Source organism: Trichogramma pretiosum, unplaced genomic scaffold (genome assembly GCF_000599845.2).
Source record: "Trichogramma pretiosum strain Unisexual culture from Peru unplaced genomic scaffold, Tpre_2.0 scaffold144, whole genome shotgun sequence".
NCBI lineage: Eukaryota > Metazoa > Arthropoda > Insecta > Hymenoptera > Trichogrammatidae > Trichogramma > Trichogramma pretiosum.
In genome coordinates this window covers 79,149-99,591 of record NW_019640822.1, presented here as the reverse complement: position 1 = coordinate 99,591, position 20,443 = coordinate 79,149, and the positions used below count along the sequence as shown (strand labels likewise).

General features: G+C 41.2%; 1 protein-coding gene across 1 annotated transcript in view; it reads left to right on the top strand.

Annotated features, from left to right (window-relative positions):
- The window catches only part of LOC106658083 (collagen alpha chain CG42342), a 69,867-nt gene that overhangs the window by 7,741 nt on the left and 41,683 nt on the right, over window positions 1-20,443 (top strand). The window contains exons 3-7 of the mRNA XM_023462917.1: window positions 15,734-15,813; window positions 16,611-16,646; window positions 17,871-17,906; window positions 19,631-19,666; window positions 19,822-19,893. Coding sequence (XP_023318685.1) covers window positions 15,734-15,813; window positions 16,611-16,646; window positions 17,871-17,906; window positions 19,631-19,666; window positions 19,822-19,893 — 260 coding nt within the window. The remainder of the gene's footprint in view (window positions 1-15,733; window positions 15,814-16,610; window positions 16,647-17,870; window positions 17,907-19,630; window positions 19,667-19,821; window positions 19,894-20,443) is intronic.

The following is a 20,443-nucleotide window of genomic DNA, read 5'->3' as shown; positions in this document are numbered from 1 at the left end:
AATAGGTTTGATAGATATCTAGGTGTGCAATTTAAAATTATTTGTATTTTTGAACATGAGAGCTGACTGCCGAGTACTGCTCGCCTGTGCTGTACGTGTCACAGCAGAAGCGCGCAAGCAGTCACTCGCCACTGCCTAGCGTAGACCAATAACAGCGCGAGAAGCAAACAGACGCTACTGAGACTAAAAACCTACGATTATCGCGCTCGCTCGCTCGCTCGTTTTTCACGGATTCACTAGTCTACCCTACGAGCCATAAGACGTTACACATCAAAAAAATCCGGATTTTTGAATTTATCAGGTATAAATTCTGTCCTCGTTAAGGACGATTCCTTCCAGATCATTAAAAGTGATTTTCAAAGAATGACCCTCAAAATATTTGGTGCCAAAATATTCTACCTGCTATTTAAACCTATCGATAAAAAAACTAACATCGATGAACAATGAAATGTCAAATTTTTGTTGCAAGGCAGATTAATCTGAGAATTTTTCATGTTGAGTCAAAACAGTAGGTGGTCGTGCACAAACTTTTACGGTTTTTTAAAATTAAGCTATAATAACATTGAATCGTTTTATACAAATTTGAGCCAAAGAATCGTTAAGGCATCACATTGTTTATTCAATCACGATCGTGAGGGTGATTGATGAAGCTTTAGGCCTCTTGCTCATTAAAGTCACCGCGAGATAAGTCTCATTTTTAAAAACACACGTGTATTTCCTATCCTGAACTTTTAATACCTGCTGCACACCTACATAAGGGGGCGATTTACCACACGGCACTTTAATTAGTGTGCACTAAAATAGTCTATTCGCGCTGAAACGCCATTTGTATTAATTAAGAAGCAGCTCTATGTGCGCCCGAGATTCCTGCGAGGCTTTTACACCGTGATCCTCGACTCGTACGCCTCCTCGTCTTTCATTAAAGTCGCCCGAACCCAGCTTTTGCGTATGGGTGTAAAAATGACGGGGCCTGTAGTGGTAGCGCGGCTACACTGCAATGCGAAAAAATTACTCGTTACTCGCGCCTGTTCTTTTTTTTTTGTTAATAATAATAATTACATTCTTGTACAAACGTACGCTAATTAGCTTGGTATTAATTTACACGTTCTGATACACCGTATACGCACGCGAGAAGACGAATCTTTTGAATATTTCAAAAGAACTATATACCCCCCGAATTTTCGTGCGTATACAGCTGTTATATCGGAGCCACGAAATGTATAAACATTTTATTATTTGGCCTCATTAAAATGTAACGAGCGAGAGTACGAGCTTAATGAGCCTGGGCTACTTGTATGCATCTCGATATGCGCAATGAAAGTCTCTTGTATACGCTCTCGACGATGATTAAAATTTCAAAATGACTGCTTTACAACGTGTTATTGTGTACGATATACTCGTATGTTGGTTCGACATTGATTGCACATCATTCGTTTTCTGTATAAAAAAAGCACAGCGACGATGCAGTACGTGTATCATTAATTAAATATTATATATTGTAGCCATTTGATATCGCGGGTGTTATTATGAAGCCAATAAATGCCAAGTCCCTTTTGGGTTGATTTTTGAAATGAAATCACGAAATGAATAAAACTCACACCGATACCGTAAATAGGAATCCGCTAGCTTGACTTTGTAATGTCCTTTCAACGTCCAATGTTCTCTCTCGACGCGTACATAACTGCAAAACGAATAATCCCTACCATTGGCTAATAGATATATTTCGGATTAATTGCCGAACACGCCCCCACTTTCGATATGAATTTAATCTTCCGACGATTACGAGGGCGTATAAGGGACGGCAATCATTCATCGCTGCATCTTTCTGGGATCTGCGTCGAGGAGACACACACTTGTATAAAATATTTTCTGGTAGATCGTGTTTGACTTTAAACCTTGGCAATTGAAACGCGTGCAAAAGCAGTACGGCTCTCGAGTCAGCGGCAGCGGCAATTTTATACACCGCACATTTAGCCAAGTCATGCGTGGCGCAGCGCACCTTTGGCGCGTGCATGTAACACACGTACCGCGGTGCATACACGCACAAAGTAAAGCATCAAGCCCAAGATTGCCCGTAGGGCTACGGGGCTCGAACGCGCGCGCAAAGCGTCACATACTACTACCACGACTACGTGTCACGTTCTTTTTCGCAGTGGTGTGCGAACGCGCACGAGTGGAGCGCAGAAAAAAAAGGTCAAAGGGAACGAATATATACATACATATAGGTGTATGTACGACGCGCAGCTTACGCTTTATATATACGTATAAAGCATCTCTGGCCAAGAGGAAAATAGCTTCCGGTCGCGCGTAATTGAGGCACATGCTCTCTCTCTCTCTCTCTCTCTCTCTCTCTCTCTCTCTTTCTCCTATGTATACATGTCGCACATTGTAGACACTTTCTTTGTTACGCTCTGCGCAGCTTCGTACATGCCTTTTGTGTTATTACCTCTTATGTTATATGCAGCAGCAGCTATTGCATTCCATTATGCAGCTTCTTGGCGCGCGAGCGCGAGAGTACATTAAAATGTGATGAAATTCGATGGGTTTCGTCGTCGCATGAATGCATGGCAGCAACGCCTCACGGGCCGCGCACGGCCTCTTTGAAGAGTAGTAGTGATAGCAGTACCTGCGCACGCACACTTGCTCGAATTTTCAGAACAATCAAAAATTCTCAACCCCTTTCGATTCGATTTTCCCTCGCATACATTCTCTCGCGCTGCACTTCTGACGCGTATACGCGCTCAAAACGCATCTCTTCGCTCGACCTATAGGTATATAGTGTGCTACCATTAGCAGAGCTCGCTATATATCAAGTATAACATCGCAACGCGTCTCGGGGCATGCACTCCGATTCGACTTGCTTTACACGTATATTAAATTTATATTATATAGCTTTGAACCATCTCCGAAGGAATTCTATCACCCCCTGCCCTGCCCCCCCGCTTCACCCCATCGTGTCTCGTTGCAAGAGAGTAGAGCCATTATTCTCTGCCGCATCACCTAGTTCGACTATAACGGCGCAGCAGCAGCAGCAAGTCGACTTTGATGCAACGCGAAAATGCACTGCACACCTAGCCATCGTGTATATTATTATATGTACATGTATGTAGAGGGTGCATCGTTTGCGCAGCGGTGCTCTTTGCCGCTGCCTCCTATTACAGGTGCCTGTGTAGTGAGAACGCATTAACGATTGGCGCGCGAGCGCGCAAAATTTTCACATAATTACCGAGAACTCGCGCGCAGTAATTACAAGACTTTCGAGGGGGAGTAGAGTAGAGTAGAGTAGTGTTTATTCGGCTAAGGGCTCAGACTGGCCCTCTGTAGCCTGGCTCAAAAAATTACACCAACAGGCATATACATAAACAGCGCACAATAACAAAAAAAAACAAAATACGTGTGAACAGTGAACTCGTGTCAAGAAAGTAAAACAAAACATAGAGCAAAGGAAGACAGAAAAAAAAGAAAACTTCACAATGGTGGTCAATAAAAGTCATCCGAGCATGTGGGCGAACAGGTACGTCCTGAAGGTCTCGCCGCGGTACCGAGCCTGCAAGTCCCGAGGCAGATCATTCCAGAGCTTCGAGGTGTGTATGAAAAACGCGTTCTGCAGGCAGCTGGTGGCAGCCCAAGGGATTTTCAGCTCCAGCTGAGACCGACGGAGCGATCCAGGGGCATCACGATGGACGAAACTCAAACGTCCGGCCAGGTAGGCAGGACCTCCCCGCCTTAGTGTTGACGCCAATAAGCACAGAGCGAGGTAGTCGCGGCGTCTCCTGTACTTGAGGAGCCCGCACGCGACATAAGACGGAGTGATGTGGTCGAATCTGGATACTCCGGTGACGAAACGCAGCGCCGCATTCATGCATCTCTCCATCCTAGTGGTAAGCTCCCTAGATAAATCGGCCAAGAGCCCAGCACCATAATCCAAGTGCGGAAAAACCAGCGATTTCACTAGCATGAGTCTAGTCTCCCGCGGCAGGCAGTCACGGTGGCGACGCAGACGAGCGAGTGCGGCGAAACACCTGTTTGCCGTAGCGGTGACCTGCGCTCTCCACGACAGGGTCTCGTCCAGGACGACCCCAAGCAATTTAATGTTGTCCTGCAGGTTGATCGGCTCTCCATCAAGAATCAGCGGCGAGGTCGGCACTGAACGCATGCGCGCAATGTATCCACGGCTACCAATCCAAGCAGCCTGGGTCTTCCTCACGTTGATTGATAGGCCGTTGTCCACTGCCCAGGCCGATATGCGCTCAAGGTCCTCGTTGACTCTCGAAATGATTGCCTCAGCCTCCGAAGCCGAGCCGCTCGAGAAGATGGTGAAGTCGTCGGCATAAAGATGGTATTTGCTGTGTCGGCAGGCTGAGGGTAGATCATTGATGAAGAGCGAAAATAGGAAAGGGCCACACAGACTACCCTGCGGGACCCCTCTCGTCCTGAACAGGGGCCGGGAACGCTCGCCACGAGGTCCAACCACGCATTGAGGTCGTCCAGACAAGTACGAGCGCAGCCAGGCGCAGGCAGCGTCCGAGAAGTCCAGCGCGCACAGCTTCCGGAGCAGCAAGTCGACGTCAACCATATCAAACGCACGAGAGAAGTCTATGGCCACCATGAGGGTGACTTCTCCTCGCTCTACCGACTCACGCACGCAGTCGACGATGCGTATGAGCGCAGTCTGCGTGCTATGGCATCTCCGGAAGCCTGACTGGAAAGCGTCGAGGAAGTCCCGCTCCTCCACGAAGTCGCTCATCCGCTTGAGGGCCACACACTCGAAGATCTTCGAGAGAGAGCAGAGTATGCTTATTGGACGCAGATGGCTCGCATCACGTGGCGGGTAGCGCTTGGGCAGCGGGCGCACCAATGCCTCCTTCCAAAGTCTCGGGAAGACACCAGCACGAAACGAGGCGCTAAATATTTGACACAGTGTGGGCAGCATCCGCGGGAGACAGAGCCACAGCTGGTCCAGGCCAAGACCATCCACACCTCTGGCATTAGAGCGTGCACGCTTGAACGCGGCGACAACCTCGCAAGCGTCGACGTCCGTGAGATACAGGCGCTCCTCCGGTGCCACCCTGACCGTCGGACGAAGCACAGACGCGGCGACATGACCACCACCACGCACGAAGCCCTCGTTCAGCGTGTCCACGTCCACCGGCAGCATAAAGGAGTCCTGAGTGCGAGAACTTACGCTGAGGCTGCGGAGGATCCTCCAGGCCTGTGCAGGGGCGCATCCTGTGAGTCTTGCGCGATAGTAGGCCGCCTTTGAGTTCCGAGCAGCAACACGCAGACGATTGCGCAATCTCTTAAACCTCACCAAGTCGTCGGGACGGCCGAGGCGCCGATAGCGTCGCCAGGCCCGGTTACGCTCTCTGATGATGGCCTTAAGACCAGCGCCGAACCAAGGCTTACCACACTTCTTTTGCACGATCGTCCGAAGAGGAGCGTGCGCGTCAAACAGTTCATTCAGACGAGCGGTGAGGGTCTCGACCATATCGTCCACGTCAGGCAAGCGAGCAATGTGCTCCCAGTCAATCGAGTCCAGATCAGCGTTGAAGCGCAGCGGGTCGAGCTGCCTGAAGTCACGGCGCGTAACAGCAGTCTCAACGTAATTCGGTACGCTCAGCTCAAACGTCGCCAACAAAACGTCATGCTTGGAGATAATAGGCTGGTATATCTGACAGGAGCTCACACAAGTCAGTCCGCTAGAACAAATGTAGTCTATTGTCGAGTGCGGCGTACCAACATGATGAGTGGGGTCGAAATGAACCGGCGTGATGTTGAAAGCGTCGAAAAAGTCGCTGAGCGTGGTCCGAGGCGATGACTGCTCCGTCCAGTTGATGTTGAAATCGCCAGCGAGAATTATGCGGTCGTAGTGCACGTTAACGTCGAGCAAAGCCTCCTCGACATCACTCCAAAAACCGGCCTTAGGCGGGCTGTAAACCACGCCGAGCAGTATCGCCACTGAGCCCACGTCCAGAAGCACGAAGAGAAACTCCGGCCTCAGGAGATACACCCTGGGTCTCTCGGACGAAGCCACACAGCGACACCGCAAATCACTGCGCACGTACAGCGCGACGCCCCCACAGCCCCGACTGATGCGATCATGTCGGAGAAGCACGTAGCCAGGCACGTCCACGTCGCATGAAGATATATGAGTCTTGAGCCAAGACTCGCTGACCGCCATGATATGCGGCTCATGCTGCTCCATGATGCTCCTCACCTCACGAAAGTGACAAGGCTCGCTCAGAGACTGAGCGTTCACGTGTCCGACCTTGAAAAGCGTGTGGGTCGCACTATCCATAATTGATGGTATTGGTCTTCTGCTCAATCCTCTGGCGCAGCAGGACACACCTGTCCTTGTCCTTGGCCGAGTGCGAGTAGTCACTGAGCCCAGCGCTGACGCAGTTGACACACTTGAGCTGACTCTTCGAGTTACACGCCTCAGAGAGATGCTCGCCTGCACAGTAAGCGCAACAAGGCTCCTTGTCGCACCTTGCAGCAATGTGCGAGAAGCCTGAGCACTTGAAACACTGCATGATGGAGAGATGATCCTCGACGCGACAGGAGTGCCAACGTATATTGACTCTTCCACGAGACAACAGCAACCTCCTGGTATCAGCCGAGACCTCAATCACGCATGATCGCTGCTTTTTATTACCAGCTGGATATAAATAGACCAGCTTGATAGACGAGGTGCCGGGCATGTCCCGCTTGATGCACTCGCCGATCTCGTCACCAGTAAGCTCCACCGGCACGCCATGCACAATGAGACGAGGGTCCAGCAGCGAGCTCGGCTTGACCTCCAGGCCTGCAGCTGCGAGCTCCGGGCAAGCACTAAAGGTATCCGCGCACAGTGCCTCGCCCTCAATCACAACCGTCGCACCACGGCCGTAGTGCACTCGCTCCACACGACCACCAAGTGCAGCCGGATTGACGGATCTCACTAGTGCTGCCTTGACAGCGGGGGCGTCACGCAAATTCGCTTCTTCGCTCTGCCTTGGTCCAACGGTGATCCTGCTGCTCTTTCTGATGGGAATAGGTCGGCCACGGGTCACTGACACCGCATTCATGATGTCACGCTTCGGGGCCTCGTCAGAAGTTGCACGCGCATATGACCGCTGCGACAAACGGCAACACGCAGACTCCGCATTAGGCTTCGCCGACTGAGTCCTCGCTGCTTCCGTTCTCAACGCCGCCGTCGCCTGGTTGATGTTATTGCACGTAGCCGCGAGAGCCTCCTTGCAATCGTTCACAAGGTCCAGGTAGGCGAGCTTGGCAGTATAAGCGCATACAACCGCGAAGAAGCCCTCACACATTGAGTTCACAGCCGCTTGCATATTTTTGTTCTTCTCTGTGACTCGCTCAGATGCTATCATGCTCAGAAGTGTTGCGTGACTCTTCAAGAAGGATCGCGAGAACTTTTTTAAATCTTCGCCAGTCAGGCTCATCGTGGTATGAGGTGTGAAACGGGCGTCATCTTCCAATTCGTCAATAAAATCCTCATGGCTCGCGTCGGGCTTAGAGCGTTTTGTCGGTGGTCCTGTACCGAGCTTGGCGCGCTTTACCTTTCGTGACATATCGGCGAGCATAGAGCGTGTAAACAAGCTCAACTGCCGATACGCAAAAGTAAATATTTACGTCGTGTACAGACGATAGTCAAATCGATGTCAAATATAATAAGATTTCCGGTACAGTCGTCGTAAAATGGCTTTTTTAGCCGCGACGAGCAAAGTTGCATGCGTCGAGCTATGTCAGGAAGGTCACTGCCGACCAGTCGCACACCCTGGCGAAGTCAGGAAAAATTTAAAACACGAACAGCCGTCACACGAGCACTAAACACTGGGAGCGATCCGATACACGACCGTTCTACTCTCAAGGCAGAGAGAGAGAGAGAGAGATCTTGTCCTTCGCGCGAACGTCTTGTGCGCTTTGCAACTAGTTACGTGTACTGCACTTATCTCGCACAGAGGCTGCGCGCATCGCGTATAGGCCCTTTTTAAAGTGTGATAAATTTCAACTTACACGCGTATGTTTTAATTTAGACAAGTTCCCTCGAGCGCACTGTCATAATTCACTGTGCGCGATATTATATATATTGAAAAAGACTCAAATTTGTCGTTTTTAAGCGTAGCTCGCGCTACTACTACTAATTTACCCTCTCGAGCTTTTTAAGCTCAAAAAACCGCGCTCATAAATCGTGTAGCGCGAGAGCTCGCGTATACTTACGACGTGATACTCCTTTTTCGTTGACCCCTCGCACACACACACGTGCGCGTACAAACGAGCACCGAAAACGATATATACCTACTACGGAAAGAGAGAAAGAGAAAGAGAGAGACAGATACAGGAGGATTTCACCCTCCCCCCTCGACTCCGAGCTAGCTAGCTCGTGCTCGAGGCCACACGAGGTATACGTACGTTCTTTCCCTCGTGAATTTTACAAACCTCTGCAAATCTCGCAGCAGCAGCGTGCGAGAGAGAGAGAGCGCGCGCAAGATAAAAAGAACCGCGCTTAAATTGAGAAAATTACTATAGCACTTTGCTTTCTCTCTGTGCTGCTCGCGCGCGCGCGCGAGCTGGGCTCGACAAATAAGAAAAAAGAAGTAAAATGCCTTTTATTTAATTGCTTTCGCGTGTATTTATCGTGTTTGCAAAGCATAATATCACTTTTTTTTTCACCCAACCTCGGAAAAATGGTCGTAGTTCTCGCTCACCTTTGAGGAGGAAAAAAGAATAAAATGATACGACGATTAATTCATTGCGTACCGACTTGTTTATCAAACGAGAAGCTTTCGGGTTGGGAAAAAATTAAAAGTTATCTTTTTGCGAGATTTTTATGGTATTTTTTTATGGTTTCGTGAAATAATTGTTGATTTATCAATCTAAAAGTTTTACAATATCCTTGATAGAAATGATCAACATTAATTATTTTCTCGCGATCAAAAAATGGTAATTTAATTATTTGAAAACGTTAAGAACAGTTTTCAAACAGTTCAAGTAGAATGATTTCATTTTAAGTCTTCGCCACTAGATGGCGTCTACTTTTTTTTTTGTAAATCTGCAAGTGGCTAATTAAAAATGATTGTATAATTCAAAGCACGGATTTAACAGAGAACATCTTTCTTGTGGTGGGAAAATGGTAATTTAATTGTTTGAAAACGTTAAGAACAGTTTTCAAACAGTTCAACTACAATGATTCCATTTTAAATCTTTACCACTAGATGGCGTCTACTTTTTTTGTTAATCTGCAAGTGGTTAATTAAAAATGATTGTATAATTCAAAGCACGGATTTAACAAAGAACAACTTCGTGAATATTAGTGTCTTTGTCAAGCATTTATATAGCCAATATACCTAATAACATAATTCAATTTCGTTTTTGTAACGCAGCCATTTTTGTTAAACGAATTGAAAATGTTAGTGTGGAAGAAATTATAATGCACGCACCAGAAGACCGCCTGTTTGCGCATTGTCTTGGGAAATTCAACAACCTGAAATATTTCGCTTCCATGTAAAGTCTGAAGTGGGCGTAATATAAGCAGACCCGGGCAAACACACACGCGCACAATGTATACACACATACAGCTGCACTTAGATGTACTGCATGTTAAGTGTACCCAAGGGTGGAATAGCCAAGGTGCGTAAAGCACAAGTATGGGAAAACTTCGGATATTATAACGTTTCCTTCTCTGTACATGTCTGTAATGTAGCGAATAAATTTTAACATTTTTAACCTTGCTACGATTATTATCTTTTTTTTTTCGTTTCACAAAGTTCATACAGTTGAAGCAATTTGAAAGTTAATTTCTTATGCACGACTTGAAATTTTCAAAAGTAATGTTGAAAACCACGTGTAAATTGTCGATTGTTAATTTCCCCCTTCATTTTTTGCATAAAGTTACGAATCTAATTTATCTTTCTATGCAAATACACTAGAGCTGCTATCGACGATGGCTTGTTGTGATAAACAAACCTTTTGCCGGTCAAGTTGTATTATATAAGCGTTACGATGTTTGCTTCGTATCGCTGCAAATTATGTCGGTCAACTGGGTATACGTATATAGTAAATGCGAGTGGGCCTTCTCGCGTGGCATGTGAACTTATGTCAAACTCAAACACACATACACATACTCACGCGAGTTGCATGACACACAATATCATGCCATTTATTTACCGTCGCGGTTTCTTTTAATCATAGCGGCAACCTCCCCCGGGAAATTGGATAAATTGAATTACCTCACGAGCACTTTGTTTTCGCTGCATCAATCTTCCGTGAGGCTTTCTCATTCTTTTTCTATATGTACGTTTATTATTGATAATGGAGTAAAAAAAACTTTTAATGATATTTTTCTAACGAATTCTGACGATGTACGACGACAAGATAAAGCGAGAGAGGATATTGAATCTCAAGTTTAATAATGAATAATACTCCAATTTTAACAATATTTCGACTACCTTTCACGTGAGTTAGTCTCTCGATGTACTTCATCAAAATAAACCATCGACTAAGCCTTTAAAAAAGCTCCATTTCCCACGTCATACGATACAGCTTTCGAAGCTTTTCGATTGTTTTTTAAATTTTCAAAGTTACAACATTTACAAAGTTTTTCGGTAAAAGGTGAAATACAAACTCAACTTTCTGGTTTGTTTTTCGAGGGATCATGTTCGATTTTCCAATACTCTTATTTTAGTTTATCATATAGACGTCGGATTGTTATTTTACCAAGGTATACACGGGGAAAAAGCAATCTTTCCATTCGACTCGGCGCGGCCAAACTAGAAGTTATAAAACAAACCCGCGCGCGTTGCACACACACACACGCACACACAGTCGGACTAACAAGTTGGCTCTCGGCGGTGGCGGTGGCGGTAAATAAAGAGGCGCGGATTTGAGAAACTCGATGCGACGGACCTGTAATTAAATGAGTCTCCGTGCGACTTCGGAGAGTATAGAAGCGAGGTAGGGAAGAGCTCGCAGGAAAAGCAACCAGTTTGTCAGCCTGGTGATATGGTATACATATATGTGTGTACGGTATGTATGCACACGCTCTAGAGCGCTAGAGGGATATTTTTTTCTCTCTCCTCTCTCTCTCTCTCTCTGCAACGAGCTCTGCTCGCGTATATTTACACTGCGTCCCCCCTGCCCCCTTATAAATACTCCATTTTCGTTTATCTATACGTTCGCGCGCGCGCGCGTTTGTATTAAGACACATGTACATAACTTCCGAGCGGCGAACCCATTACTAATAGAAGCAATTAGACCCGAGGCCCGCAGACATCAAAGCGGCTGTTGCTGCTGCTGCGTGCGGAACGGGAATGAATTTCCATGAGATAGTAATCAATTCGTTTAACGCTTGTATATACAGTGCTCATATAACGATGAATATCGTTGTTGATGTATTTTTGTTTACATTTTGACATACCGTCACCTTGTTATGGCATCGAACGCTAGGTGGCGAGTGACGATGAAATTGTAATCACACGATAGAAATAGATAAGTTTTATAGATATACTATAATTAATTTCTTCTTTAATCAGGTCCGTGAAACACTCCCCTTTCGCTCGACTGCATCGATCTTTTCCAATCCAAATTCGCTATTATACGAATAATGAACATTAATAAGTGTCTTAATTTTCTCGTTGTATTCTAAGCGTACGTAATAAAATCTCCTTTAGCTGTTACCACATACTTAGATGCGACGGTGGCTTCGATCGAGATTTTGTTTCTCCATTTATAAAACGAAACTCTTGAATTTGTCCGCATGCTATAAAAACACCGTCGCTTTTCTCGCGTGCTCAAAAAGTTTCCTCGAATATTAAATCACCACATAAATATATAACGCTGCGTATAGAATAAGTATCTGCACACGTCTAGCTTCGATCGTTGCTGCGACCCGAGTTCAACGACGTCGTCGTCGTCGTCGAGTTTTTATCAAGGAACAATTTTTAGCCTCTCAAGGGTTATTGCGAACGCAAGCTCGAGACGATATTTATTATAGGCGCACGCGAGTCCGAGGTTTTGCGGACTTTATCGAGCATGCGGAAGGACGCGCTCGGATAGTGCAACTTTTTAATGCCTCGCGGACGACTTGATTTTTATGAATGGATAATTTTTCTGCTGGCTGTCTGAGACCGCGAGCGAACTCGGTGATGCCCGTTTAATCCCTTACGAAGTAATGAAAACTATATTTAGAAGAAAAAAAAATTAGATACGGTACAGAAAACTCTCTGCGCGAGAAACAATGAAGTTTTGCGCTCTTTGGGAGAGGGGAGGAAAAACGCGGAATAAATCGTCAATCATGTAGCATACACGCGCGCGAAAGAAACGAAAGAAAGAAAGGAAATTCACTGCGAGCGCATGAAAAACGATCCTGAAAACGTAGACAGAGGCGCGCGCTTGTTTCAAAAAAAAGAAAAAAAAAGTTCCTTGGCTCTCGACAATCTCGCCTATTCATCGGCTTGACTTATGACAGCAGTAGGTGAGGACGACGTCGGGCACGTGTGTGTGCGTGCGCGCACAGGTATACACAAGTGTATTATATGCATGTACAGAGAGGAATAAGGCCTATGCTACCGAATGCCTAAGACTCGAGCGGGCGAGTTAAATCCGCCAAGGGAATCCTTTCTTATATATATATATATACGTATTCGTCGTGACGTAACATGCAAGAGAGAGAGAGAGAGAGAGGATATATATTCCTGCGAGACGTGTGTGCGCGGCAGCGAGCGTCCATCCACGTATATAATACGAGCGAGGGATGCTGAATTTCATACGAAGAACTTTTAAAAGGGTTCAAGTTGCGTCTGCGTGCGAGCGCGCTTACTTATACATACTTCAGGCACGACGATCGAGCTTATCAAGATTCAAACTCGAGAGAGTCGGCTGCTATCTTCGCCAGTTAACTACGATAACGTTTACACGCTAGTGCACGTGAGATGAAAAAAATATGAATTCTATGTGACGAGTCCTTTTGTACTTTTTAGAGTGCGCGTAATACATAATTTTTCAAGCGATATTTAATGAAATAGTAGTACAAATATCATATTCTTGAGATGCGATTTTTCAGATACGACGATTCACCTTGGTGCGTGCACACGTCGATGGCATATTTTATGCGAAAAGCTCTCTATCGAGCTTACGAAGGATAATGTAAGACGACGACTGTTGCGGTCGTGTTAGAGTGTATACACATTGTGCACGCATGGCGAGTTCGAGTTTCACCGCGTTTATTGCGCTCTAATGTAACGACACGAAAAGATACTTAATAAAGGGACTATACATAATCCTCTTATTAAGCGAGGCGCGTATACACTTGTATTATGCAGAAAAAATATCGCCGTCTCGACACTCTGATTTCTTTTTTTTCTGTATATTATCCTCGCCTTACAGCGTGACATTCAGCTCGCAGGCCTGAGAAAGAGATAGAGAGAGAGAGTAATTCGATATTGACGAGTTGACGTCGTGTATCTGCCTGTACCAGTTTGTTGCTGCTGCTGCTGCTGCTGCGCTTCGAGTGTCATAAGTCGAGCGCCTTGGCGCATTACAATAAACTGACACTGATTCCTTCAAACGACATGATCATGCTCTGCTCGACAAAACAACATAATGAAAACGTTATATCGCAGCAGCAGATCGTTTCAAAGTTAATCCTTGCCTTTTTTTTCGATGTGAAACTTCTTACGGCTAAAAATAGTGATTTTATTGTCTAATATACAGTGGAACATTAGATACCTCTTACATTTTGGTTGAATTGAACATTCAAATTTAACTTGTATCGGTTCTTATGCAACTGGTTTATCTATTTTTTTTTTTTTTTTCATATACTTTTTCGCGTGAAACGATAATCAATCTACCGAAGCAAAACGATCGAAACGATATATCATTCAACGCGTATCGCTCAAAATTTTTCTATAATATCCCCCTTAGCCACATAGTTAAAAACAAACGGAGAAAAAAAGTCAAGAGCCGCTCGAGCAAACGCAAGATACCGAACCTGAGTTTTTTAAGAGTCTCGTCTCTAAAATACGCCATCCTCGTCTCCTACATACATATATACATATATGCGACTTGAATTGAATTTTCGAGCTACGAGATTCGCCGCCGCCGCGCCGACAGCCCGAGGATAAATGCCGGTTCACGAGCGTACGGAGTTTCTGCTGCTGCACTCGTGGGGGCCGGCTCCTTCTCTCGATTAGATCGTCGAGAGAAAATAAGATCTATCTTTCTTCGACGGATAAAGATCGAGAATTCACTCCTGCTGTTGCTGAATGAGCGTACGTATATATATCGGCATACCCCCTCGCAGCTTAGCAGTCATTTGCGGTGGGCTCCTCTTTTTTCGTCTAGACATATTTTGCTTCCTTCGGGTATTGCGTCGCTTTAATTAAAAGCATTTTTCCTATATACGGGTGTACCTGCGAGACTCGTAGCACGACCTTATCCTTCCTTATAACTTTGCGTCCAGTTTTGAACAATATTTTTCGCTAATGATTTAATTGAGATCGCGCTCGAGGAAACGAAAATTAATAAAACGTCAACGCGCTCTGATAAATATTGAAAATAATTCTTGGCGAACAAAAAGTAGAGTCGAGAAGATTTTTATTCATAAGACGCCAATTAAAATAGTAGTCTCGATAACAACCTGAATAATAATCGGAATCGCCTATGCAAATCAATTTTCCATTCGAGCTGCGCGCGAAATGTGGCAAGGGTGGAATTTTCATCGCTGCTTATTCCAAATCTCTTGAGATGCAAATGAATCGGAGTGAAGAAATGGTTACAAGTACGAATTAAACTGAAATTATTAACTTTAATTCGTGACTTTCAATCAATTTTTAAATAATTTAACGACGAATAAAGACAGACGCTCTAAGATAGCTTAAAAAAGCTTTGAAAATATCGATGCAAGACAAAATATTTTTGCGACGCAGCAAGTCGTTAAAAATTAAAGCTTTCAAGTGATTTCAGCTAGTCCGGCGCGCGCAATTGTACTTGTTAAGCGTTTCAAAGATGAAACAGCAGCAGACTCCAAGAAATAGCAAACTTTCTAGAGGCAAAACTGGTGCACATCCACACACAAGCACACACACACACAGAGGCGCAAAGAAAAAACAACTTGAAAAATGGAAATAAAAGGTTGTTGTAGCGCGCGGAGCAGCGGTAGCACAGTGAAGATGACTAGAAAATGAGAATGAAAGTTAATGAAGTTTATGTTGCCTTTTAAGGTCCGGGCAAGTCTTGTGTTAAAAAGTAGTAAGTACGCGGAAGTTGCGCGCCACCCTCTTCTCTGCTCTTTAATGACGAACATTTTTTCCTTCTTTTTCTTTTGCACTTTGCCGTGTGCCCCGACGTAAAACGAGAGTCAAGCAGCTACGATTAAAGAACGTTTATCATTATCTCATTTCACTACACGTTATACTGATGAGCGCAAAAAGTAAGAGCGGAAAAAATCGATACACGCAGCTTTGCGATATGAACGGCAAAATCGTTTCAATGATAGACGACAGTATCCGAGTTTTCCGCTGATTATGCCATGAGCATTTCAGCGGTTAATTTCTTTTGAAAATTAATATTGCTCCGAGTAATTTAAACTTGATTCTAATTTTTACTACAATTGTGCAAGATGTTTTTTGCATTATATAAATAAGTACTGTAAATGAGAATGCAACAACTTGTCAATAAAGATGCTGTCTCCTCGAACTTTCTCATTAATATAAACATTTTAATGATGTTACAGGTCCACCAGGACCACCAGGACCAGCTGGCAAACGCGGCAAAAAGGGTAAAAAAGGAGATGCAGGCGAACCGGGTGCGCCGGTAAGTTGATACTTTTATTTATTTTTAATATTATTATACTCGTAAGCATTGAATGCTTTTGTATTTGGGTAAAGGTTTTTAAAATTTCAAAAAAACATATGTGTGGACTCTTGAAATATTGAATATTATTTATCAATTTGTAGACTTTACTTTGTAATGTTTTGACGCTTGAAAGTCATGTAATGCATATCATTTGTCCTTTTCCTTTGTTGATTAATAACAATTTGATTCGATAGATTTTCTTTCATTTATGATTTATAAAGAGTAGATAAAAGTATTTACTAGATATACTAATATAGTAGGATTAAATTTGTAGTTAAAAGTAATTTACAAAAGAAATTTGAGTTTGAAGACAATGGCTTTTTTTATTATTTACATCCAATTTTAGACTAATTTTTTGAGAAATTTAATGGAATTCCGTTTTACCTTCGGAATATGCAATGAATAACGAATTAGATGAAATCGTCCTAGCTGGTATCTGGGGACAAAAAAATACCTTCTTTTAACAATGATATTTAACAATACTTCTTTCAGGGTGCTCCTGGTACATCGGGCATGAATGGTTTTCCGGTATTTTGGTTTTTTATTTGTTTCTAATTTTGCTTCATTTTCTTACAAATTACTAACAATTTTATATCGAAAAACTTAATTTTAAAGGTTGAAATATGCTTTCAAATACTAGATTACACTTACTGACAGTGCAAGTGAAAAATGGATAAAACAAAAGGGTTAACGGTGTATAATAACGTGTATCACACAAGATTTTTAAAATTGATTCAATTAATTACATATTTCAGGGACTCAAAGGTGATCCTGGCGAATTAGGACCAATGGTAAGAATGATGTAACATCAATTTTAAATAAATTAAATCTGAACTTTTGGGAAAAAATACATTCCAAATAGTGATTAACAAGTTAAAGTAGACATCAATTCCAGAATCTCGTTTAATCTCACATGCTATAACAATATTTACGTATACAAATTCAATGACAAGTATATAGTATCCACATAAATAAACTCGAAAGAGACTTTTTAAAAACTACAAATATAAATAGAATAAAATATTTTAAACAAAGCATAATAGAATTCATTAAAAGTCAATCTATTATAAAACTGTAAGAAAAAATAGTTACCAATGTTAAGAAAATATTTACAACAAATGATTATAAAATTTCATTAAATTTGAGAATTTTTAAATGACCTAACAGCTTTGAGGTCTCAATATTTCATCGAGCTAAATAAAAATATTTTCATAATTCATAATGTGCATTTTTTAATTAAAAATAAAGAAGACACAGACCGTAATTAAAATTCTAAAAGAAACTTGTGAAAAAGCTGATAACAAAGCAACGCGCGTACGTGGATTAAAATGAAGCCAGGTATTATTAGGTAATCTTGGGCACATTTTATGAAAATGTGCATGTTATAACGTAAATAATAAAAAGTTTTGCCACATTGTATTAAATCCTTTGACGTTGTTTACACATAGAAATGAAACAGTCGTTGATGAGAACCGGCCGAGTGCGTTTTAATAAAAATCTCACTCGTTGATTTTAGTTGCGTGGAATCCTCTCTAATGTAAATTTAGTATACAATTATCGACATTTCAAACATATTTCACTGCAATTATATATTACTTTGATAAAATTCTTCAACAATGAAAATATATGTTATTTGAGTTAAAAATTGTGTAGAAATTTAAATTAAAATCCGAAAAATTTTGATTGATTATCAAAATTATCTTAAGTATTTACTTATCTGAAGTAATTAGAACTCTTTTTCATAAAGACATGCTGAATTACACGGTCATACTATGCTATTACGGAATTAATTCGATACTATTGAAAAAATGATTCCATGAAATGTTTCTCGAAAATAATGAATATTTGTACAATCATACAATCAATATTAAAATTTTACTAAATATAATCTTATAAACAGATATCTTTGGTAACAGAAAATAGATGATAATATAATAAAACATTTAAATAAATTTAGCCCAAAAATGGTTATCAAAATCGTTTTGTATGAAATTTGTTACGATGGTTTGTTGCAGGGACCCGACGGACGTCGCGGCTATCCTGGGTTCCCGGTTTGTTATTTGACAAGTTTCATATCCTTTATTTCTATCCGATCACTCCATTTAAATAAGCAATGATCATTACTCCGCGGCCTATTTTAGAAAATTATCCAATGCTTTAAAAACTTTTCATTTTTTCACTATGCAATGATTAAAAAATTCTATATTTTTCACATTTTCTTCGATAAGTTCAAAACCTATGATTGCTAATAACATGGATTGCTGGTTTTTGGTTTTTCGATTACTTACTTTCCTCTAGCTGTGATGTAAAGTAATTTTTTTATATGATGACTATGTAGAATGGTTTTTCTATTGAGCAAATGATGAGCCCCGAGATCATTCAAAAATATCTGAAAAATGGACTATTCAGATTTTTAAGTAGTAATATCCGAATATTGGGAAACCTGTAGTATCACTTTCAATACATTCTCTATTAATTGATATAAAAAATCTTTATTCTATGTACAAAACACATTTGTGAAATGATAAAAACGATTACGAACGGGTTATATTATAATTTTTGAAATTACCAAAAGTAATATTAAATTCCTTGCTGTTTTTGCATATCATAAATTCATATAACAAGGTGTTTTCGAAACAAGATGTAAATTGATGTAGTTTTTATTTTTACGCGTTATAATGAAAAATTACCTCATTTGTCAAAATCCAATATTCGGATTCTCTCAAAAAAGTATTGAATAATTATATACAATGTATCATGGTATAAGCTAACATTCATCAACTTCGCGCTACAGTTACAAAATACTGTTCATTCATCATCCGCTTATTCATATTCACTTCAAACAGTAAATTTTATTTAAAAAATTTCAGTAACGTTTTTCATTAAAACTATTGATAAATAGTTAATAAAAAAAACAATTGATAGCAGAACATCATAAATACACTGTTATGTAAAAGATTTTTCCAGAAATAAACGAGAAAGCTGACGGATTTAAAGGAATCACGCAACTTTCTTTATAACTCAAAGTTCACGTAAAAATCTTAAAATCCGATTATGAAATCGTATAAATAAATTTTCTAATAAAATAAACAAATTTAGATTTTCAACGTTAATATTAACGTGTCTAAAAACTATTAAATATTCAATACGATAAACAATTAAGAAATAATAATTATATTCATAAAACAGAGAGTTACGAGAATAAAAATCGTTTGATCTCGTTAAATTTCTTGTTTCAAGTATAATAGCAAGTAATACTCCCGTATTAATTATTATACAATACAGTATAACTTTTTTCACATGAATCCGAATAAAATATAATACCATAAGGTATAATGTGTAATATTACTCAAAAATGTTATGGTATGTGGGTCTAATTATCCTTGCGTTACAAACAAGAACAGAATTAATGTACCTAACAAAATATTTTTATTTCAGACAAATTAAGATGGTGATGGTGGCGCATGGTGATAACTGTCAAGAAGTTAATTATTTTAAAATATCTCATTTTTTTCTTGCATTGCCGTTGTATACAAATATGATCACGTACTTGAAGGCATATACATAATTGATAATATTTTTACTTACCGATTTTTTGCTTGTAAATTGCTTTTAGATTTTAACAGACTTTTTCGTTGTGCGATTATTTTTTTTTTTTGATAGCGTTTTCATGAATGAATTTTGAAGTATTTAAGATTTTGCTATAATATTAACATTTTCAACATTGCTTAAAAATTCCACACCAACCTGAATTCTAAGATTTTCCTTATTTCAGGGCCCTATTGGTATGGATGGACCCAAAGGAGAGCCGGTAAGTCGAACTTTTGCTTAACTCGTAGATAAAATAACGCTAAAAAATGTAATAATTGACTACTAAAACGAAGAAAGTGAAAATCACTTTATATTTAAAATATATGTTCTGAAATATTAAAAGCTTATATCGATCGCTAATTATGATTGACACAGGGACGGATAGGCGATAAAGGACAAAAAGGAGAGCTTGGAAATCCAGGATTCGATGTATTCTCCGCTGTAAAGGTATCTATCAAATTTTTATAATTAAAATAGAGTTAAGTAGTTAATTTAATTTTTGAGAAGAATATTTTATCATCAATTAATAAACAAAATTGACACTTTAACTAAAAATTTCACCTTGTCTAGAAAGCAAAAACAATGATATCGTCATACATATATCTTGTGTTCGAACTCTATCCATAATATAGTTTTTGCACTTTTCCATCTACTGTACCGCAACCCTTTTTTTACGATAGATCATGAATAAAATTTCCATTACATTAATACAAATTGTCGTTGTTTGCCACAGCAGCACTGCACATTATTAACTCTTGTGTGGCACGGTCACGCCTTTTATAAATAATAATCTCGAGAGATTACTTCAAAAGAGCAAAAAAAAAAAAGAAATAAAAGCTTCTTTATATATCAATGCGCATCCGAGAAACATCAAAGTTGTGCGATTTTACGTACAGATGTAATCGCCGCTATTAATTCGCACGATAGATCTTGTATGTTTGCTCACTATATATAGTATTTATTTGCCGCAGCGTATCCAGTAGTGAGTTTGCGTAAT